The 23,544-nt window shown below is 44.8% G+C and overlaps 1 protein-coding gene across 3 annotated transcripts; it reads right to left on the bottom strand.

Moving 5' to 3' along the window:
- Nucleotides 1-536: 536 nt before the first annotated feature.
- On the bottom strand, nt 537-13,442 carry VDAC3 (voltage dependent anion channel 3). Of its 3 annotated transcripts, none has more exons than XM_082863926.1 (9): nt 13,237-13,442; nt 11,020-11,088; nt 10,156-10,205; nt 6,923-7,075; nt 6,037-6,089; nt 4,731-4,958; nt 3,360-3,510; nt 2,475-2,536; nt 537-1,055 (listed from the first exon to the last, which is right to left on the bottom strand). In XM_082863926.1, the coding sequence occupies exons 2-9, from the start codon at nt 11,084-11,086 to the stop codon at nt 977-979; spliced, it is 843 nt and encodes a 280-aa protein (XP_082720052.1). In that variant the 5' UTR covers nt 11,087-11,088; nt 13,237-13,442; the 3' UTR covers nt 537-976. The 3 variants fall into 3 exon arrangements, with proteins under 3 accessions (XP_082720052.1, XP_082720050.1, XP_082720051.1); XM_082863924.1 differs by having other exon boundaries at nt 2,479-2,536; XM_082863925.1 differs by lacking the exon at nt 13,237-13,442 and adding an exon at nt 12,657-12,754 and having other exon boundaries at nt 2,479-2,536.
- Nucleotides 13,443-23,544: the final 10,102 nt, after the last annotated feature.

Here is a 23,544-nt window from a genome sequence, read left to right as displayed (position 1 = left end):
GGAGCTCTACTCTTAGAAAGATGATTTACCAGTAAGCCCTGAAGACATCATAGTCTACTCATTTCTTTTCTAAACTGGTATTTCCATCCTCTGGCCATCACTCTTCTAGATCTAGTCATCAAAAGCATTGTCCTGAGGCCCGGGGGGGGCCATGGATGCACCCCATCCAGCTGTGACCCCTCCCACCAGCCTCTCCCTGGCAGCATTTCCCCCAGTTGTCCTCTTTCCTTTGCCCTCTTTTCATCCACTCACACGCTCACTGTCCCTCAGCAGCTTTACAAAACTACCAACAGGATACAGTCTCTCACACTGCAACAGGTGGCAAGGACCTCGGCAGATGTGCTTCTAACCCCCAGAACAAAGCGCGCCGTCTGACAACGCGGCCTGACCGCAGAAGAGCAGCAGGAGAGCGGGGACGGGCGGCAGCACAGACGATTCAGACACACATCCCACGGGTGAGTGCTTTTCACAACAAAATCAATCACGCCAAATATAAGAAACCAGCACTGGCAAGTGAGATGACCAATTATGTTCCAAATGTGATGGGTTTATTTTATTTTACTCTGATGCAAAACGAAAGATTCCACTACCGCAGAGACCGATATATTACAAGGTCATGAAAAAGTGGTGTGGGACATGCAGGACGTGATGGACAACTGGAGGGTCGGGTCATCTCCTTTGTAACATGACACTACACTGTCGCTGAGCAACACATTGAAAATAACACTGCAGAACTGAACTGAAACGTGGCACGAACATGACAACTTCCGGGCATGCCTTCAGGCACACCTCCCTTAGGCTGGACTCGATATCTAGGCTTCTGTGTGAGGAGGATTACAATTCTTTGGAAGAATAAGAAGTTCACACCTTTGAAATCTCACAGAAGAATTTTAAGGCCAAAACATAGTGGGTTGACTTCTCTTCACCTCCAGGGACAAAGCTGATGCTCTATTCAAAACCACATTAAGCTTCTAGTTCAAATCCCAGCCCGACCTTGTGCCCTCCTGCATTGAAGTTCTTTCCATCGATTAGAGCTGACAGGGTCAGTTTCACTCCTAGGAAGAAGCAAACACCACAATCACTTGTAACAAGCATTACAATCAGATCTGCATTTCCTAGAAACAATGGGTGGAATCAATGGCATGGGTTACAGCTGGCTATGAGATTACCTCTGTTACTAACTCCATGCCAGGTTATCCACAGCCACCTGATCTGTAAAGCTATGAGATTACCTCTGTTACTAACTCCATGCCAGGTTATCCACAGCCACCTGATCTGTAAAGCAGTCATGGCACACTTTATTTGGAGTTCACGGTTAAGAATGATGAGTGATCAACCAAACTCACAAGCCACAGTAACCAAGTTATTATTAGGAATACAGTAAGTCCCCTATATACAAACCTCCAAGCTGTGAACTTTCAAAGATGCGAACGTGTGTTCACACGTCCAGTCATGGAAGTTAGTTCACGTGTCTGGCAAACACGGTCACATGTGTGCATCCTCTACAAGTGGTTGTGCTTCTGTGTACTTTACTGTACAGTACTGTATAGAATACAGTAGTACGGTATCTCTATTTCAAGCCCAGGATGTCCAGAAGCAAGCACAAAAGCAGTGGTGATGTAGCTGGTACAGTACTACCCAGACATCACTAGATCGTCTCTTCAAGAGGGTAGACAGAATTGAATCCAGCAAGGAGCCAGAACCTGTGCCATCAGCGTCAGCCATGAGTGAAATGGCAGCTTGCGCTCCATCTCCTGTTGCTGACGACCCTTCAGCTCTACCATCTCCCACCTCCTCTCCCTCCTCCAGTCAGTAACTCTTCTTGCCTGTCCACTCGATGCCAGCCCCTGTGTGCCAGCTGTTGTACTGGACTACTGTACTTTTTAAGGTAGTGTACTGAAAGATTAAAAATGTTTTATTTGTTGTGCTTGTTTTTTTATGTATTATTTGTGTGAAAAGTATTATAAACCTATTACAATACAGTACTATATAGCCAATTGTGTTAGCTGGGTACCTAGGCTAACTCTGTTGGACTTACGAACAAACTGGACTTACAAACGCGCTCTTGGAACAGAACTCGTTTATATGTAGGGAACTTACTGTACAAAAATTTTTTTTTTTTTTTTTTTGCGTTACGCGGGCCTCTCACTGTTGCGGCCTCCAGGCTCCAGACGCGCAGGCTCAGCGGCCATGGCTCATGGGCCCAGCCGCTCCGCGGCATGTGGGATCTTCCTGGACCGGGGCACGAACCCGTGTCCCCTACATCGGCAGGCGGACTCTCAACCACTGCGCCACCAGGGAAGCCCCCAAAAAATATTTTTTTAAACAACAGTGCTCAATCTGTTTTACTTCGAACAACCAAATGTTACAAAACGGTCTGAATCAACCTAAAGTGATTGCAGGTTGTCTGTAGGTTCTTTTCATTATTCCTCAATCACCTTCTACCCCTAGCCCATAGTTATTCACTCCTTTACTCACCTGGTCGAAGGATCTGAGTATAACCCAGTCCAATCAGGCTGGCATTATTCACTTTAGCCTAAGATTAGGAGATGAAATAGAAACAGTTAGAGAACAATCAATTTCATAATATGTAAGTCCAACATAACCACTCCATGCATCAGATTTCCAAAGCTGAAACACCTTAGGACCAATCCAGAATTAGTAAAACTGAAAACTTAATTAATAAAAGATAAATCTTTTAAGAAGTCAGTAGAGGACAGAGGGGACCTTGAGAATGCATGCTTAAAGGCCTCGAGCAAAATTTTAAAACACTGTGCAGCCGAACATCCCTCCTGTGAACTGAATTCTTTTGAGTTACCAGTTTTACAGCCTCCGACAGTGGTATGAGCATGAACTCTGGCGAGAGACAGATCTGGGATCAAATCTTGGCACCTGTCTCTTATTGTGTGACCTTGGGCAAGTTACCTGACCTCTCTAAGTCTCAGCTCCCTCATCTATAAAATGCAGATGAGGGTAATACTACTCATCCAATAATTAGTTGTGAGGGTTAAATGAGATAATACACATAAAGTCTTAGCATAGGACCTGAAATTTAAGAGCTCAATTAGTGTTATTAACAAGAATTACCAATGGCAACAGGAATAGTAATTGAAACCCAGGAACTTACAGATAAGAAAATTTTGAGGCCAAAGAGATAAAATGACTTTAGGTCAGACAACAAATACAGAAGGAACTAAGATTAGAACCCACAGCTCCTGACTTCAGGTATATGCTCTTTTCACTACACAATGAGTAGCTCAAAGTTAATAAAGAACATGCAAACTACAACCACATCACAGCATCCATTTACGACTTAGACGAAACCCTAAGAGCAGACCCAATCTGCAGCACATTCTTACACATAGAGAAGTTCTACAGTCCAGCTTGTACTTAGCGGCGATGCCGAAACGGGTGTTGTTACTGCCAGCCGTCCACGCGAGGTTTATTGATGTTTCGATCTTCTCGTTCACCTTCTGGTAGATCGACCCTCCAAATTCAGTGCCATCGTTCCTGTTTTCACAGCGTAAGAAAAGTCATAAATATCTAGTTTGTTACAATATGGAAACAAATTCTAAGACTAACTAAATCGGGTCTTATTTTACAGCTACAGACTTCAGCAGACTTCTAGCACAACAGACTTCCAAACAAACCGGTTATGTGATTTATAGCCACCTAATTAAAGCACAGTAACATCTGACTCATTTACTTGGCTCCTCCACAAGACATGAATTTCTTAGACACAATTCAATTATGCACAAAGGCAGACACCTCAAGTAAGTATGATCTGTATGTCTCTGACATGTTCACAGTATTTAGAAACTTCAAAGTAGAGTTATATAAAGATTCTGCAAAAAAAATTATATAGTAGTACAAGCCAATTCTGGATTTCACTCAAAACACAATCTTAGCATTAGAAAGCACCCTCCAGACAATAGCTACAGTGCATGGCCCCAGGGAAGTACACGACGTATTGCTTCAGAGCACCTCAGCAGTCAGTCCCTGAGTTTTCATAATACTGTTTTATCAATTTCAATGCCTCTTTCTACACCACTAGCGACTTTATTTAAGTGGAACAGACTGTCTAGTGGAAAGCAATCTGTAACACTTCAAAAACACAGAGCTGATCCTTTGCTTTTCTTCCTGGGACAGCAGCAGTGCCCAGTAGGCCAAGACATAAAATACAGTTTATAAGTTCAAATTCATGTAACCACCAGGCTGCAGCCTACAGACTTGAACCCAGGACTGCTCTGAGGACTTCTGCTACTTCTGAATACAACCCAGGTAACTGCTTCTGACCAGGGTACCTGAAAACCTCCAGAGAATTACACTGGGGATGCTCCAGGACGCTCAGATCAATTAGGAGGTTGTTCATGATCCTAACAGACCTGCTTCTAGAAACTGACAAGATGAACAGGGAACCAGAGGAAGCAGGAACGCCTCCAAAGGATCCCTTCTATCAGGAGGTGACCCCTGCCCCGGGCCCTCTCCATCCCAGTGGCTGGGGTACAGGCTCAGAGGCCAGCAACTGCCAGCAGCACAACACCAGCGCCAAGTGCACTAACTCTGCAGTGCTTTGCCGACTACAAGCGGCACAGTGTAGCTGTATGTCCACCAAGGCATGACGTCATGCCAGCACCACCCCATCCAACCTTCTCCACATGCTAATGGCTACCATCCTCTGGGCGACTGTGCCGGCACTAAAGGAGGAACTCTGAACCGTGAATACTCACACGTGAGTGTGCAGCTGGAAGTCTGCAGCCTTGTAACCCAGGGCGAAATTATTCTGTGACAGTTTGGATTTGGCTGTATCAAAACTCATCTGATAGCCAGCAAGCCAACCTTCAATGGCCAACACAGCCCAGCCATAGATGGTTGGTCCAGAAAAATCTATATCAACATTACTGCCAAGACTGAAACAATCCCGTTTATAGGAGGCCTTCAATTTCCCACTCTTCTTTCTGTAAAAAAAACCAAATGAAAACAGCACAAGTTTTCACTGCTGTCCAGAAATTTTTAGAGTAAGATCCCTCCTCTCCCATAATGTAAATACTGTTTTGGCAGGTGGCCCATATACAGTAAAAATGTTTCAAATGACAGCTCTACAAATGTAATTTTGTTAGGATTAGAAATATATATACTATTTTTTACCTATTCCTCGCTGTAAGTTCAAATGATAGGGTATTTCATGATTAATTTCATGAAAGCATAAGTATAAAAAGGTGTAAGATATTTCAGTACCAAATTAATAATCTGAATGTATATGTATACAGACATATAAGAAACCAAATTTCTTTAAATGTTTCCAAATGCTACAAAAGGTAATGCCCGACAAACTTCTAAACTAGTAACCTGTCATAGAGAGAAGTGTACTTTTTTTTTTTAATAAGCATATTTATTTTCCTTAGGCCAGTGTTTTCTCCCTGGACAATGTTAGATGGATGGAACAGAAGTGTACATTTTTGAAGGACAATACTGAAAACACGAAATCAGTTCTTAATAGTCCTGTGCTTGTCCTGAAGACAACACAGGTGTGTAGCAGGAAGGACACGCCTGCTGTTACAGTGGAGGAGAAATGCCACGTGGCCCCCATCGAGCACCTGTCCTTTAGAGAGAGGCAGGTAGGAAACAACATAATCGCCATTTTTCAGATGAAAAAACTGAGTCAGAGAAGTTGGGGGATTTATAAAGGCTAAGAAATCAAGTAAGCAGAACTATTCTTTGCAGTGTTCTGGTGCCAGGAGACTACATTCTTCTCTTAAGATGTTAACTTCTCAGCAAGACATCACATCCGTGAATCTTCAGGACAGCTTAAAAAATATCTCGTCTCAGACCCCTCTAGCTCCTACATTTTTTCTACTAGGTGCCTCTTTGAGTGTCACATAGGGAGTGTCCTCAGGGAGGGTCCCTCCCTCCCTCCTGCACACACAGGTCTCTGTGCCCCTCACCTCCAGAGCTCCTCCTGCAGTTCCCTGCCCTAGACCCCTCTATCCCTTCAAGCCACAAGACCATTTCAGAAAATGCGGTTGGGATAATTACCCTGTGTTCGGTACAAATATGGTATCAAGAGTCAGTTTCAACCCTTCAGCCAACTGAAAAATAAAGATTTCAAATTAACAATCAGCAATTTTTGATTCTTTTCTTGACTTGAAAAACCAATTCTAAAGTTTTCTCTAACTTCCTAACAAATAAGAAAGTCATTAAAGAAAGCCAAATATTAAATGATTTAATAAATTTCCTCTTCTTCCTTCCCTGCCCCCTATCCCACTCCCCTCACCCCCAGGTTTCATCATGATTCTCTCACCCAAAAAAAGGCTAAAACATACAGGTCAAATCCTGTTATAGCCAATAATGTAAATTAGAGTACAAAACCAGAAAATCCCAATACAACAAAATAACTGTGATACTCTCTTGAAATTATTGTAACTGGACATTTAACAAGCCAACCTAAGTAATTTATTCAGCTATGTATACATATGCATTATCTATATATGGTAATGTGCAAATAAACATACTTCAAAAACTAGTGCCCTGAATGTAGCAGGCACTTGACAACTGCTGAAAGATTTTCTCTTTGAAAACATTAAAGAATTTTAGAAACATTTTTCTGTGGAGTCAATTTTGCAATGATTACAAAACAAAATTAAATTAGATCACTACAAATAGCTTGGTCTACTCAGGAGAGGCTCAGCTGTGTAACAATAAGTATTATAGAACTGGTCAGAACAAAAGATATCATAATTATGTACACAGCAACAAAACCTTACTTTCTAGAAACATAAAACATACCAAAGAAGGTCACATGCAGAGGAAAAAATACGAAAACTAGACAGGGTTGCAAGATCTCAAATTATATTTGGGATTTGTTCATCATTTTATCCCCAAGATAATTTTACCCTACAAATATCTTCCAACGCTCTCTTACCTTATTCTCCAAAGAGACTTCTGTCCCAAGAGTATTGTCTGTGTTCCACTTTTGGGTGAAGGTCAGTCCATAGTTACAAATCTTGTATTTGGTCTCTAGGTTGCCTGATGCTTTCCCTGTATCAGTGTAAGCATGACCAGAAGTAGAAAATTCCTGGTAAGAAAAAATAATTACTTTAAAATCAGCTTATGAGATAGAAAATATTCATTCCAGAAAGTAATGTTCAATGTAGCAGAAACCAACACAACTTACTTTTTACCACAGCCCTACTCTGCAGCAACTTATTTCCTGCTTTCCTTCCTTCTTTCCAGTCTCTAAATATTTTAACCAGTCTTGCATCTTCCCATTACTCCACCTCTCTTACTGATACTTCTGTGCCATATACTCTCTTACTAAATGGGAATCTCTCTTTTAAAAGAAAAATATCTTTACTGAAAATAAATGCCTTTTCTAAAAAGACAAAAATATTGAATCTTAAATATGTACTTTCATGACACGAAAAAGACTATCAGTTCTCCATCGTACCTTGTGAACTATTAGTTAACTTTAAAGTCCTTAAAAATCCCCAAACACTAGAAGCCCTAGATTGCCCCCTTTTAATAGGGCCAGAACTTTAATGCATTAAAAAGCCTTATTTTTATTGTGGTGAAATACACTTAACATAAAATTTATCATTTTAACCATATTTATGTGTACAGTTCACTGGCATTAAGTACATTCACACTGTTATAAAAAACTTTATTGCTTTTGTCCACAAAACTATCCATAAGACTATCAGCGTACACAATTTCAATAATTGAAAGTACCCATTTTTCACAAGAAAATGGAATGTTGTAACTTATCCCTCTTCCCTGTCAAATAGTTACTATGAATGCCTTAAAATATATCCTCCTCCCAGTTAGGTGTCCCTCAGTCATATGACAATAAGCAATTAGAAATAGATCTCCTTCTAGGGGAAGCAAACAGTCAACACCTGTCACTGTCAATCTATGAACTGTCAAGAAAAAATGTTTCTGATTGGCCCTGTTTTTAAAGAACATTTCTGAAATACTGCCAACAGTAAAGAAACCCTGCCAACCCTGCCCCCTAACGCTCGTTCTACAGGCTGATGAAACAACTGGGAAACTGTGATCTGTTTATCTACACCACGCAGAAAGTTTTCAAAGAGAATATCACACTGCACACTAAGGGCAAGGCCTTGGTAAAACACGATAAAATGCTAGTCACGTTTAATAGTTCACATCACTTTCTTTTAGTAGATCCAGCTACCTAGTGTTTCATTTTTCACATTTACCTTTCATAAACTTGCAAGTATAGCAAATATAAACCTTAATTTTGGTGCAAAAAATAAAGGTAAAAGAGTATTTAGTCTATATTTCTTTCTTATCATCATTTCTTAGTCTGAAGCTCTGTCAAAAATCTAAAATGCCAGAGGTACAAATCTCAAAGAAAAGGCTAGAATTTTCCTAAGTTGAGTTCCAGGCTCACAATTGCTTCAGTTTTTGTCTAATTTCATAATTAGCTCAAACAGTGCAAAATATATTTATAACATGCACATAACATCTACGGTTCTGCATTAAATGCTAGTATGCAACAAAACAATCATGAAAATGTTACTGTTATAGATGGCATATCATAAAAATACCAAGATACGATCAAGAAAATTTGGAGCAGTGGATGAAATTTACCCTGAATCAGTACCAGAGAACAAAAGCAGCCATAAAAACAAGCACACAAATATACTGTTTCTCTTACCATCTGAATGAATATTCACACACAACAGCAGCATGAAAGGGAGATAAAATTTTAGTTGTTGATTTTTGCAAGACAAACCTACCTTGAGCAAATTCTGAAGTACTAATCAAAATGAGTATAACTTTTCTAATTTAATAGGTGATATAACAAAATCCCATCCTAGTAGGGGAGTTGCATACATATTTATTCACTACTAGAAAACCCAGGGAAAGAATCTTAGTGACAAACCAGGACTATATGAAGCATAAGACAAAGTACCATAAATACTCCACATGCTTCTTGCCCTTCTAATTTAATCATTATATCCAGAAATAAAATTTGCGCTGGTTTGAATAGGTAAATACCAAACAAAAAAGATGCAGCCAATAAAGAGAAATCAGAGAATAAGGTGAGGGTAAAGTTGATCTATTTGCTGAGACTTACTTAAAGAAAGCTCTGGTTAGTGATGCTTTGATAATACACTGATATATCCTTTACCATATTCTTAACTTCCAGTAAAAAAGACTTTATGAACATTAATAAAAACTGTAGACTAATCTTCTACATGCATTTCTACATTTGTTTCAACTAATCATGAAGGGACAGAGACTAAAATTAATTTGTTTTTGTAAAAGGGCAACAAAATTTGCATGAACCCAATACAAGGGAAGCAAAGATTTTAGTGTCCATATACATATTCATGAAAGTATAAGGATATGGCATGGGTCAAAAATATATATATATATACACATACATATGTATACATATAAAGATATGGCATGGGTCAAAAATATATATATATATATACACATACATAGGTATACATATAAAGATATGGCATGGGTCAAAAAAATATATATATATATACACATACATATGTATACATATATTCTGTATCTTCTGAGAATAAGACTCAGAATACTCTTATTATGACAAACACAAAGGGTCTCCCCCCAAATTCAACCTGACTGTCCTTGGGCTCAAGTGGCTGGGCAGCTCACTGAAATCTGAGAGCAGGACAAAGCTGTAGGGAAGACAGCATAGCACCAAAAGTATGCCGTTTCAAGTAACTTGACTAAACAATGATTTTTAAACAGGTTTCTTTAACTTAATTATGCTACATCTATTAAAAATATATTAAGGGCCTTCCCTGGTGGTGCAGTGGTTGAGAATCCACCTGCCAATACAGGGGACACGGGTTTGATCCCTGGTCCAGGAAGACCCCACATGCCACAGAGCAACTAAGCCCATGCACCACAACTACTGAGCCTGCGCTCTAGAGCCCGCGAGCCACAACTACTGAAGCCCGTGCACCTAGAGCCTGTGCTCTGCAACAAGAGAAGCCACCGCAACGAGGAGCCCGTGCACCGCAACGAAGAGCAGCCCCGCTTGCCACAACTAGAGAAAGCCTGCGTGCAGCAACGAAGGCCCAACGCAGCCAAAAATATAATTAATTGATTGAAAAAATATATATATATATATATATATTAAGTACTTACCACTCCACTACATGACTTGGTTCTCAGATCTATTTTGACCATGCCAAATCCTAGACACACACAGAAATACACATTAATGTACAAAATGTGACATGCACTCCAGTCTTTGCAACTTAGAAATTATGAAAATAGTCCATAGTACATTCCATGGAAAGTACTCAGTATTCTTGTTAGGTGAGAGTTCCACAAGGAATTGAATTATAACAAAATAACTTAAGTTTAATTTTTAAGTTCCCTCAAAATAATAAAGACATATTTTGAAAATATAAGTTAAAAAAACAAATGGATGAAAGAATATGTACTATTTTAAGAACCAAAATTATTAGAAATTATGCAGATATATATATACAAGCTTAAAATATATAATTAACATTACTAGTTAATAAAAAAACAAATGTGTACAGCACAAAAAATTAAAAATGCAAAGACTAAATTTTTAAAACTAAATGTCCACTTGCTTTCAAACACTGTATGTTCCTCCAAAGAAGTCAAAAGCTGTGTCTTCACCCTCGTGAAAATACTGCCATTATTTGGAGGAGGAAAGCTACACCCCCTACGTTAGCTGTCCCCAGGGCTAACCAAAGGAGGCACACATATTACAGATTTATATGATTTCACCCAACAGATAATATTAAATACGCAAATGCTATGTATGTGTTAATGTACACAACAGCTTTTAATGCCTGTGGGACTCTACCTCTAAAAACAGAAGTCTAGTAACCTGCTAATGGTGATCCCCTTAAATCTTGTAAAATAAATTAATGCTGACTTAACCTCATTTTACTAAGCACAGTCTCTCCCATATAGTAGGCATTCAGTACGAATGCTTACCCCCAGATTGGCAATTCACAATAGCATACTTACCATATCCTTTGTTGAAGACATCCTTGGCAGCCTTTCCTAGGTCACAGTAAGTCGGTGTGTTACACATATCTTATAAAGAAAAATGAGGACAAGGGAATAAAAGTAACTATTTAGTATTTATTCACTGTTCAGCTGTTTAGTTCTGTGAGAAGAGGTATATAGTTTTTTCTTCCTTTGTGTCATTAATGCTTATGCCCTAATGCAAGCCAAGTTAAGAGAAAGCATGCTGCTCCTCTAAAAAGAGCTTTCCAGAATGCTAGAGAATAAAAGGGTTTTTCATGAGATTCACAAAGGTCATCTTTCTGATTGCATTGCAAAGAAAAGAAATTTCTCCCAGGCTGAAGGAGATGCTCTGTTAAACTGGACTTTTACTTTTTAAAAAAATGCAAAAATGTACATTAGAAAAACATTTCTCGGGCTGTTATAAAGCCAAAGAGCTGTGTAAGATGTCAAGGTAAATTTTCTGAGGATCTGTAAAACAGATGCAATTAAACATCTTCAGGGTTACCGTTTTTGCCACTCTGATATTCAGTTCTTAAGAATTACCACACTAATTGAAATGTATTCACCCAGAGTATGCCCTCTCTCAAAACTCTTCTTAAAATAAAGTGCTATAATCTTACCTAGTAACCAGATATAGGACAGGGTCTACATGCAGCGGTCTGCTCCCCCAAATCAGTATACACTCTAAAGTTACAGCCTTCAAAACCCAAGGGGCTTGACTTTTCATCTTGCCTACTTAGTATTCAGCCAGCCTTTCTACTGTCAAGATGACCCTCACATCAAAATCTCAGGCCTATTGACACTGCTGAACATACCGCTCCTTTGCCCTGTGCACCACGGGAAACCTCTTCCTGCAGCAGCCTCAACAGCCACATCCAACAGGTCGTAGAACCACCTCAAGCAACCCCACTGGCCCCATTACTACACCAGAAACATCCAGAGCACCAGCTAGCCCCTGAACCACCTACACAACCGAAGGTATTTATTTCTATTTGGCTGAGCTCTTAGTCTGGCCTGCTGCTAAGTTTCTGCCTATCCCACCATTCCTTAACACTACACACACTTTATGGTGCACTTCGTAATTGTGAATTCACTTAAAATTTGTCCCTTAACCTAAACCTGTCAAATATGACAGATATTAGGATATGTTAAGAGAACAGAGTATTAAAATATACATAAAGTTAAGAAGAAAGCGTAAAGGTGAGAGGAGATAAATGTACTGACTCATAGCCATCCTAAAGCTTTGTTGTTCTAAGCCACAAGGTTTCGTAGTTCACTCCCAGAGCAATTGATTTACAATTCAGTCCTTTGTATTCAAAGGATCAATTTTAGGCTTTTTACACATTGCCAACTGCAATCTGATATTACTCTTTATGATCACAACCGATGCCGGTATCTGTTGAAATGTTTCCCGAAATGCAGGCACTACGTATTCAAAAAGAAATGTTAAGGCTTTACAGTCTGGTTTTTTCTCTACTGACAAGAGAAAAGATACACTTAAATGTTTAGAAACATCCATCCAGGGACCCATTACAGTCTTTTAGCATTTTCCTTCTTTTTCAAAACGACCTGCCAGACACTTTGCAAAAGTCGTGTAGGGGGTTGGACCTCAATTTTACCTAGTTCAAGCTTACTTTTTCAGGCCCAGGATCCTGATGGGAAGTGCACTGCTGGTATGATCAAGCAAAAACTCGAGAAGCCCCAGAGACGACACGTTCCGCACATTTCCATGACTACAAATGCACTTGTCCGTGGGCACGCACAGCGCACCGGGGTTGCAGGAGCCGCAGTCGGGGGATGGGGGTGACGGGTTAGTTATAACCCAGCTTCACACGATTACTAACGGGACCGTCAGCTCGCCTCGCCCCTTGAAGGTGCACATTCAGCATCCTCCCCTCGGCGGCAGGGAGTGGAAGAGCCCCCCTGATGGTGGACTCCAATGCCAGGGAGGAAGCCGGGGGCGGGGGTGGGTTCGGGGTTCGAGGACCCGGCTTCCCTCGAAACCAACCTCCCGTCCGGCCTGACGCCCGGAGAGTCCTGGGGACCGGCCGGGCGCAAGCAGGTGGCGGCGCGGCGGTGCATCACCCGAGGGGCCGGTCCCCGCCGACCCCGCCCGCTGGCCCGCGCCCCGTTAGGCGTCCCTTCCTCCCGCAGGGCCCTGCCGGTCGCCCCGCCCCCGCCCGGCCGCCGGCCCGAGGCCCCGGCTCGCCTCACCTCCGACGGGAGGACCTGTCCGCTCAGCCAGGAGGGCGCGCCCGCTCCGCCAGGGCACCGAAGAAAGTCTTCAGAGCAACGCCGTCCGCGCCTGCGCGGCCCCACGCCCGCGGCGCCTGCGCGCCCCGAGCCCCGCGTCGCGGCTGCGCCGGAGTGTCGCGCCGGGGTCGCGCGCGGCAGGCCCGAGGCGGACCTACATCTCCAACCGTCCGAGTGCGCGCGTGCGCGGCAGGGCCCGGCGCGCAGGGACGGGCGGAGGTTGACGTGGGGCGCGCAGGCCGGGCGACCGCACCTTTGTCCGCGAGGGGCCCGCTCTCGCGAGAAGGCGCGGAGACTACTAGTTACCGTTGCCAGGGGAGGGGCCGCGGCGGCGGATGCGGCGGTACCAGCCACTCCGCAGTGGATGCTGGCACAGCCGACCCCGGCGTCTTCTTCTCTGGCGGATGCCTGGCAGATCTGTATGGGGATTTCGTGTAAGGGTGACTAAAATTCAAGAATGTGGCCCTTAGGTCATCTCGTCTTAAGGATGAGAAAAATAAGTCCCGAGGGGGTAAGTGACGTGACTTATTCAAGATGACACAGGGTAAATGATATTTCAAAGGCAGACAGGAGATGGAGGCGGGAAAGCTCTCCTTCAGAGACGAACTGCAGCTCATAAGTGTAGAAGAAATTATAGAAATAGGAAATCACCACTTTGGAGCCACCAATAACTGATTCAAGCAAAATTCATCGATAGATGCTGGACGGTTGAGGATATTCATACAGTTCCAAAGTGTCATCCCACAGGTTACTTAGTGAAGAGAAAAGGGTACCTTCACATCAAAGAAGTCACCCTCAATCGAGTGATCAAACTTGACATCACCAGGGATGGTACAGACTGACATCACATGCTCATTCTTGCCAAAAAAGTGACTTCTCTCTATTCACAAGGAAACAATCCGATTGAGGGACAATCCAAATTGAGGGACATTCTGCAAAACAACCACCTGGTCTCTTCGAAAATGTAAATTTCATGAAATATTAAGAAAAAGGCTAGTGAACTGTTCTAGATTAAAGGAGACAAAGATAGGACTCCAAGACCAATGTGATTCTAAATTGCACCCAGGATCAAAAAACAAAAAGCATCAAAAAATAAAAACAAAAAGCATCTATTGAGGATCATTCTTGGGTCAACTGAGAAAACTTGAATGTCGACTATAGTAGTATTGTAACATGTAAAATTTTCTGAGAGTGATGATTATACCTTGATTATGCAGAAATGGCCTGGTGTTTAGGAGATACGTGCTGAAGTATTTAGGCATGAAATAGCATGTGTCTGCAACTAACTCTCAAATGGTCAAGGGAAAAAACATGCAAAATGTTAACAAATGGTGTAGCTAGGTGGAGCATATGTGGATGTTCGTTGCATTACTCTTGAAACTTTCCGATAAGTTTAAAATTTTTCAAAATAAAAAGTTGGGAAGAAAAAAACCCCACAAAGTCTTTGATATTCAGTTCCTGGTACCAGGTTGCTGCTTGAATCAAGAGGCAAAGATTATTTCCCTGCTGTGTGTAAGGCATTTCAGGCTAATAAGAGATAAGATACATGCTCCCAAAGGACTCATAATGTAAGACTTGGACAAATACCTGCTGAATGAGGCAGAAGATGATAAATGTCATCAACAAAGCAATAGAACTCAGTAGGCTAAACAAAATGAGCTTTGTAGTCAAAAGAGGCTGGGTTTGTATCTCACATCTGCCAACTATGTGGTGTTTGGCGAGCAACTTAACCTCTCTATGCCTCTGTTTCTACATCTGTGAAACAGAACTAAATAAGGTCTACTTCAGAGGATTGTAGTGAATACTAAAGAAAATAATGTATCCAGAGCACATAACAATCTACCTGACATATGGAAAATGTTCATTAGTTAATAACACAGATGAAAATATGCTATAAGTGATTAAAAGCTGTACAGGCAAAACTACGTTTATTCACATACATATGCATAGTAGAGCCACAGCTTCAGCCTGTAGTTTGGCACAGATCTGGACTTTGTCGGGTACAACAGGCCATTGAAGGCTGTAAAGAGCACTTTGAATGGGAATTTGGCAACGTTCCTTCCTTGGGCTTCTTTATCCAAAGACCTTTCTTCTGAAGGGAACTGATAACACCAGTCCCAGGTCATGCACCAAAAGACCTCCTCTTTCTCCCAGCACCTGATGCAGGAAGGTGGTAAAAGAAATTGTTAAGGAAAACGGCGGCTGCAGAGGGAATCATTCCTTTGCTTGCTATCTCTCTGGCCCCGCCGGCTTATCAGGATCCACGTTACCCCTCAACGTCCATATCAAGCCTCTAGCCTCTGCCGCCTCCAATCTACAGCCATTGCTCACCCCCGACCCACAATGGGCTCTAAGCTCTTGGGAAGCATAGAAAGGACTTTCTCAGTCCAACTTCTAATCACCTGGCATTCTTCTCCTATAAAATGTCTAGAACCAGAATTTTAGGGCAGGGAAGGGGCTTTGGACTCCTTCGTTTGTGAGACATTTGCTACGTGCTTACTGCGTACAGGACACCAGGCTCAGAGCTGATGGATGAGCACACGCCCAGACACATCCGTGTTGTGTGCGTCCAGAGGCCCTGGTGAGCAGGCTCCCAGCACAGGTCACCTGCTGTAGTCAAGGTAACCTGATTGTCTGCCTGTGTTACCTTTGAGAGGAAATCTCAGAAGGTTAGTATAGTTTTACCCTCAAAAATGAGAAAAAAAAAACACCCTAAGAACAGAAACCCCACTGTGAAGATTTAGTAGCTCGATTGCCCTAAGTGTAAGGAAAATTAAGATTCTGAAGCCAGCGGTGTTATTTAATTCCCTGTTTCTTTAAAGCAAAAAGGGCCCACTTGTTTGTTTTCAAGGACTTCAGAATTCTGATGAAGGGTGAGGATCCCCTTGGCATCTTTGAAGAAGCAGAGGGACCAGCCCCATCCCTGGGCCTCCTCAAAGGGGCAGCAGAGCACAGGGACCCAGCGGTGAAAGTGCCTCACTGTGCCAGGGATGGGTCAGGTGGACAAGAGGGGCATGGCTTGCAGTGCAGAGGGACAGACATCCAAGACTGTGTTATTGTATATTGAGGGTGTATATCATACCCTGAAATTCCATGTCTGAGGACTCTTCTCAAGGAAACAGACTCGTGCAAAGGTTCATCTTGAATAGCTTGAATGAATTACAGTAGTAAGAAATTAAAAACAACTTAATGGCCAACATTTAGAGGATTCATTAAATTATAATACACCCATCTTCTGGGATATGGTACAGCCGTGTGTTCTGATAATATTTGATGATCTGGGGGAAAGCCTCAGTTAAAAAAAGGGGGAAGGAAACAAAAGTTTAAGTACAGTGTAATTCCGTGCGTGCGTGCGTGTGTGTGTGTGTGTGTGTGTGTGTGTGTGTGTTACAGTTTTACTTTAAGAAGAAGCAGGGCAGACAGAGAGACTGGGTAGAGGGGGCCCACATGGGTAGATGTAGGCGTTAGTAATGGCTAATTCTGGACTGGTGATAGATTAATAATACATAATATATATATATATGTATATATAATAAACAGATGCTGTATATGTGTGTGTATATGTATGTACATAGAAAAAAATCGGGAAAATGTTTCCAAAATCTTATAGTGACTATCTCTGCTGGGTCAGAGTATATGTGATTTTTATTTTCTTCACACTATTCTGTATTTTCCAAAATTTCTAAAATTTGGAGACGTGTTTCTGTTATAATCAGAAAATTTAAACTCACTTTCATAAGGTGGGGAAGTACCTAGGTTCATGAGAAGGGCATGCTGTTCCGTGGGCAATTTCCATCCAAAATTGGAAATGTCTCTGGGATCAGTCCCTGGAATTTATTTTGGGCTTTCTGGGAGCTCCCTTCACTCTTGGCCACAAGAGGGCGCAAGGAACCAAGGTAAAGAGTAGCTAACCCTGCTGGTGGGCAGGGGGCTTGGGACTCGAGTCAGGGTGATGACCCCTGTCCTCCCCTTGCCCCCAGAGCCTCATCCAAGCTCTCCATACGGTTGTGAACACAATTATGGGGGTTTTCCTACCCAAGTTAGAGTCCAAGTTGAATGTCAAAAGGGCAGCAAATATTTACAAATTGTTTTTATGAGGAAACCAATTTTGTCAAAGTTCCGCATGTGGATTAGGGTACAGCCTGGCTGACACAACCTGCAAATTAGCTCTTCTTAATCACTTGCTAGTGAAGCACTATGATCACTTATACGTGAAACATAAATTAAGAAAAAAGAGGATGGCATACTCCTATGGAACCTAAAAATAGTTAATAGGCAATGTCCCCTTAGTGAATATATAGCTGTGTTTCAGGCAACTTGATGTTTTGGGGAATGGCCTTAGGTTAGTGAGCTGTATAGTGTGGTGTAGAGGGAAGAATCAACTTTGGAACCAGAAAACTTATGTTAAATCCGAGGTCTGCAACTCACCGGCTGTGTGACCTTGGGCAAGCTACTTGACCTCTCTGAGCCTTGGTGTCTTCATCTTTAAAACGGAGATCCCCAGGAGTACACCGTCCGTCCAGATGGGGCCCACCCAGGGGGTTCCACCAGATGGCTTTCTGTGGCCAAAGTTCTGAGGAGGCTTGGACCACACACCAGGGTTCACCCTGGGCCAGAGCCAGATCACGCCAGTGAGTCGCACACATCACAAACCCCAGGACGATGGAGGAGCCAGACACAGACTCACCTGAAGGGGTGTGGAGGGGCTGCGGGGAGGGAGTCTACAGCTAGGGGCCCCTGGAGAACACCCCAGGAGAGGCGAGGCCTGTAGCCCCACCCCTCCAGTGGGGACTCGGGAGCCCGTGTGTGCAGAGCTCAGGGCAGCCATTCACCACCCCACCTCACCTCTATGGAGATGTGATTGACATGAACCACGGTGTAAGTTTCAGGTGTACAGTGTGATGATTTGATACAAATATATATTGCAAAATATAATTACCACAGTAAGGTTGGTTAAGGGTGTCCTTTACCTCATATAATTACCATTTTTTGTTGTTTATTACGGTGGGAACATTACAGCTCTGCTCTCACAGGAACTTTCAAGTTCACAGTACAGAATTGTTAACTATAGTTGCCAGAGCCATTCATTTAGAAAAATTTGTGTCTTCAGAATTGGGACTCCAGGCAGGTCTGGGATCTCCTAACACTATGGGATTCACTCCCTACCTTCGAGGAAAAAGAATCAGACCCCAGGTAGGGTCCAAACCCAAAGACAGCAGAACCCATCTTGTCTGCAGGCTGGAGGATTCCCCTTTGCACGCTCCTTCCCTGAAACAGGTGTCCTGGGATGTGCGGACCGCCGCAGGGGTCCACTTTCTGTCCCTCAAAGTCATACGCAGTGTCGCAGGGGGGCCTTCGTTCCTTCCTCTACAACCCTCCAGCCTCCCACTTAGAGACACCACTCCTGCTTACAGATCACACCCCCCCCTCACCCACCCTGGCCTGGACGGCTGCCACGGGGTGATCCTCAGGTCAGGTGACCATGCCCCCAGGCTCTGAGGGCCACCAGAACACCATTGCCTAGGACTGGACACAAGGGAAAAGAGGAATAAGCGGGGTTAGTTATAGGGATGCAGAGGGAGGAGACAATAAGAAAATGAAAAAACATGAGGCAAAAGAGAAAGACTCAAATGAAGAAGAATGCGGGGGACAAAAGTGTAGAAGGAAAACGATGAAATGAAAAGAAGAATGGAGGTTGAATTCCACTCAATTTTTTTTTTTTTTTTTTTTTTTTTGCGTTACGCGGGCCTCTCACTGTTGTGGCCCCTCCCGTTGCGGAGCACAGGCTCTGGACGCACAGGCTCAGCAGCCATGGCTCACGGGCCCAGCTGCTCCGCGGCACGTGGGATCTTCCTGGACCAGGACACGAACCCGTGTCCCCTGCATCGGCAGGCAGACTCTCAACCACTGCGCCACCAGGGAAGCCCTCCACTCAATTTTATAGGTTTCTGCCCTCGTCCCTGCAGTGTATTTACTATTAAATTACAGTCAGTAAAGAGAATAAAACAAACTGGACTCTATGAAAATACCTTGCTTTCCAAGTCGGTGCTCCACATGAGAGTTTCATAGAACCAAGGGGCTGAAAGGGCCTCGTGATCTCCTCTGGAAACATAAATGTAATCCAGCTGAAAAAGAAACCACCCCAAATCGCCCACACATGGGGACTGCAGGCTGCTGGGACCCTCAGTGGCATTGGTGAAAGGACGTCTGGTCCCCGAGTCAGAGTGGTGCCGACACTGTCCCAACAGGCTGACTCCTGCTGTGACCTAAGACGAGAGATGCTGTTTCCAGCGAATGTGTATTGAGATATGGCCAGCTTTTTACAAACCTTTTCTTGCCTTTTCATCGCAGCATCTGCTGTCACTACCCCCACCTCTGTGTCTCGTGTAGCACGAGTGTGTCAGGGACTGCAGGACGCAGAGGAGGAAAAGCCCTGCTGTGGCCTGAACACTTGTGTCCCCAGATTCACGCGTTGCAATCCTAACGCCCAGTGTGACGGTGTTAGGAGGGGGGCCTCCGGAGGTGCTCAGGTCATGAGGTGAGGCCCTCATGAACGGGATTCGTGCCCTCGTGCAAGAGGCCCCACAGAGCTCCCTCTCCCCCTCCTCCACGTGAGGACACAGCGAGAAGGTGGCCGTTTACAAGCCAGGAAGCAGGCCTTTGCCTGACATAAACCTGACCACACGGGCACCCTGACCTCAGACTTCAGCTCGTATAGAAGCACCTAGTCCGTGGGATTTCTGTTACAGAGAGGTATGGAGCGTGCCCAGGAATGGGGTAGGGTGGACAAGGCATTTAGGATTGATGGGTCACACACAACATCATCTAATTTTTTTAAGCAAAAAGAAGGCAGAGCACAACCTTGACAAAGGAAGCTCGGGGCCCCTGGTGCTGTTTCCAGCTGGACGCCAGGTTGGGATCAGGAGAACGGAGGCTGCCTTACGGGAAAGGCAGGTCCCAGCGCCACGTGGTTGGTTGGCCAACTCCAAAGGGAGCCGCTCACACATGCGCCGGTCTGCGTGGTGCCCCTGGGGTGAGCCTCATGGTGGCTGACCCCCCAACCCCTCCTCCCCCTCCGCCCGGCATCACACACTCCCGGAAAACTGGTCTGGAGGAGCCCTGCAGGCCGCGAGGAGCTGAGGCTGAGAGGTACGTGAGCTAGCCAAGGCCACACAATTGGTGATGAGCTGGACCCAGGCTCCCAGGCTGTTTCTGGAAGCGGGCCCGCCCTGAGGGGCAAGACATCTGATAAACCCGCTTCCTGGGCCGGCAGCTATGTGCCTCCTGACCTCAGGTACCTCAGCGGCAGTGCTTACACCAGCGCTGTGATTATACGGATCCTGCAATCTTTGTCTCCCCTCATCAACCTGCCCCCTCATCTTTCATTTACTGACCATTTCCCGTGAGAGCCTGCCAAAGACCCGCTTGTTTCGGCTCCTTCGATTTGCTTTTAAGAAAAGCAAAGTGTACGGAAATCACACTGGTGCCGACACAGGAGACGTAACAAATAAAACTGTCCGTTCCGGAGTGACCGTAACTCACGGCGCCGCCTCCGCCGTGAGCTCCGGGAGCTACAGCAGCTGTCCCCGGAGGATGCAGGTGTCACTCCCACACACCAGCCCACGCCGCACCTCCGCCCTGGCCAGGAGTCACCCGGGGGGCTGGCATCCCCCGCCGTGCTGAACCAGGAGCCCCGGGGAATTTCTTCTCGAGAATTTTCACCCGGAGGCACGAGGAGGACCGGCGCGGGCTTGCCAGGTGGCCCACAGTCCTTGCCAGGGGCCGCCCCGTGGCAGCATCCTGGCCGGAAGTGCACGGGAGGGCTTCCTTCGTTGTGTGGCTAGCGGGGCCACGGCTCCCCGTGGGGGCGGTGGGCTCTGCACGTGCTCTGCTGTCTGCGTCTGGGAAATCCAGGCCCTGACGTAAGAGCAGAAAAAAAAAAAACGCCTTTTAAGCAGAAACACTAATAAAGCCTTCCTCTCCGCACTGCTCCATCATCTCCGATCCCCAGTCATTGAGCTCAGCCTTAGGGCCGTAAGGGTGCCCACAGGGCGTCCTGGCTGATGAACACCGATCATTAGCGCACAAGCAGCCTCCGCCGATCTGAAAATACACCAAAGGTCATCTTCCAGGGAGGCTTCTCATATTTAGTTCCTCAAAATTGCTCTGGCTTTTGGGAGACCTAGAAATAATAGACTAATTGGGGGAGATTCTTCTTCGGTGCGTTGGGTTGCACACACTTCTACAGAGAGCCTCCATGGGAGGGCTGTGAGTCATGCTAGGTCCTGAAGTTCACGTGAGGATGGAAAGTCCAGGCTTGGAAATGAGTGAGGGACATTGGTTTATAGAGTTTTATGAGTACCAGTTATGGTGCCAGGCCCTCTACACGTATCCACACATTAAACCCTCAGAATATAGTCATTATGGGGAGGTCGTGCCCACTTTACAGTTGTGTAGATACAGGCTAGAAAGTTGAAGCACCTTGTTCAAGGTCACAAAGTCACTATAAATCCATTTATCTCTGCAGCCATCCCTCACATGAAACAACTTACGGAGCTTCTATTATATGCCAGGCCCTCAAAGCAGGAGGATACAAAGATGAACAGCTACAGCCCTGCCCACCCAGAGCTTATCACCTCGTTGTAGAGACAAAGAAGTACCCAATCACAATAGAGTTTTATAAACACCATGGCGGGCAGCCGGATGCCTGGGAGAGTGGGGGGATCGGGGGCTATAGGGGAGGCCAGACTTGTGCTCAGATCAGGTTGGCCTGACTCCAAAGCCTGCACTCTTACAAGGCCGAGAGAAAGACAAGCAGAGACAGAGACACAGAGGAGCCTGCTTTTCGGTTTTGTTGCCCTGTTTGTAGCCTCCTGCACCTGGTGTGTCTGCATCCTCACCCTTCTTGGTCTGTGGGAGCATCGCTCCTGGAAGACACGGGGGTTAATCTTCCATCTTCCATGTTAAGATACCCAGCAAAGCCTTGATGATTTGGATAGTGTCACCCTTCCCCCCCAATCTGCTTTCCATCCTGAATTCCATCTTCAGTGCCATAGCCATCCACCTGTGCGTGGAATTAGAAATGTCAGGGTAACCTCAGCTCTTCTGTCTCACTCACCCACCACCCCCCACATCAAATGGTAGGGACTCAAGTGCCAAATCCCATCCTTGGCTGGTTCTCACTGTCACCGTGTCACTGCCTTACACTGGCCCTCCTCTGCCTCCTCGTCCTTCTCTTCATTGGCCCAGCATCCGCTTTCAATCCACGGCACCCTAGCTCCACACCGCCACCAGCACTGCTTTCCTAAAAAGCAAATTAGATCCTGCCATTTTCAAGTTCAAATATTACCCCGATGACTTTCTACTGCATATGAAATAATACCCGGTGTCCTTTGCCTGTTATCAGGTTCCTCACAGTCTAGCCTCCTCTTGTCTCTCCACCATCTGCCCCAGCCACACAGATTCTCTAGAACCAAAATGCACCTCCCTGCCCCTGCACACACTTCACCCTCTGAGCCTGGGGTAAGACCATCCCCTACTTCTCAACCTAGGAAACTCCTACTCATCCCACAAAACCCAGCTCAAATGACCAGTCACCACCTCTGTAGAGGCATTCCTTCATTCCTCCAGAAGGTCTAATCACACCCTCCCCTGTGATCCTTCAGCCCCACATTTCTATCTTTATCTTAGTGCTTATTATAATATATCAAAATCATCTCTACATGTAGATCTTCTTGGACACTAACCCCTCAGGGGCAAGGACTGTGTTTTATCTTTTATTCCCAACACCTACACATAGGTTCTGTTAAGTACAAAGTACTCAATGAAGGTTTGGTTCCAGTCCTTTTTGTCTGTGTGTTTTGCCAGAGGCCTCTGGTGCCCTGGTATTCTCTCTTCTGTTAGGTAACAGGAAGCAGGGAAACCCAGCAGAGAGCGAACCCTGGGGCTCTCTCCTTTATGTTTGGCCATAATTGTCCAACTTCAAAATAAATTCTGGAACACCCCTAGTCACCAGGAGTATCCTACTATCAAAGGGTGTTTGATGCTCTCAGTTTACATGAAAACAAGTAGTACTTGCAGAAGAAATAGCTCCGTTGTGCCACACGATGGGGACAGGCATCCAACCCCAGAAGAGAGCCAGGTAACGGACCCTCAGGTCACCTGCCCCAGCCACTGGGCTCCAGGTGTCCCTCGAGGCTGGGAATGGTCCCCTGGCACAGAATGTCCAGGTACCTCTTGACGGACTGATGTCAGGTGTTTTGGAGGAAG

This window comes from Leucopleurus acutus, assembly GCF_964270905.1.
Source record: "Leucopleurus acutus genome assembly, chromosome: 21".
NCBI lineage: Eukaryota > Metazoa > Chordata > Mammalia > Artiodactyla > Delphinidae > Leucopleurus > Leucopleurus acutus.
This window is presented reverse-complemented; position numbering and strand designations above follow the sequence as displayed.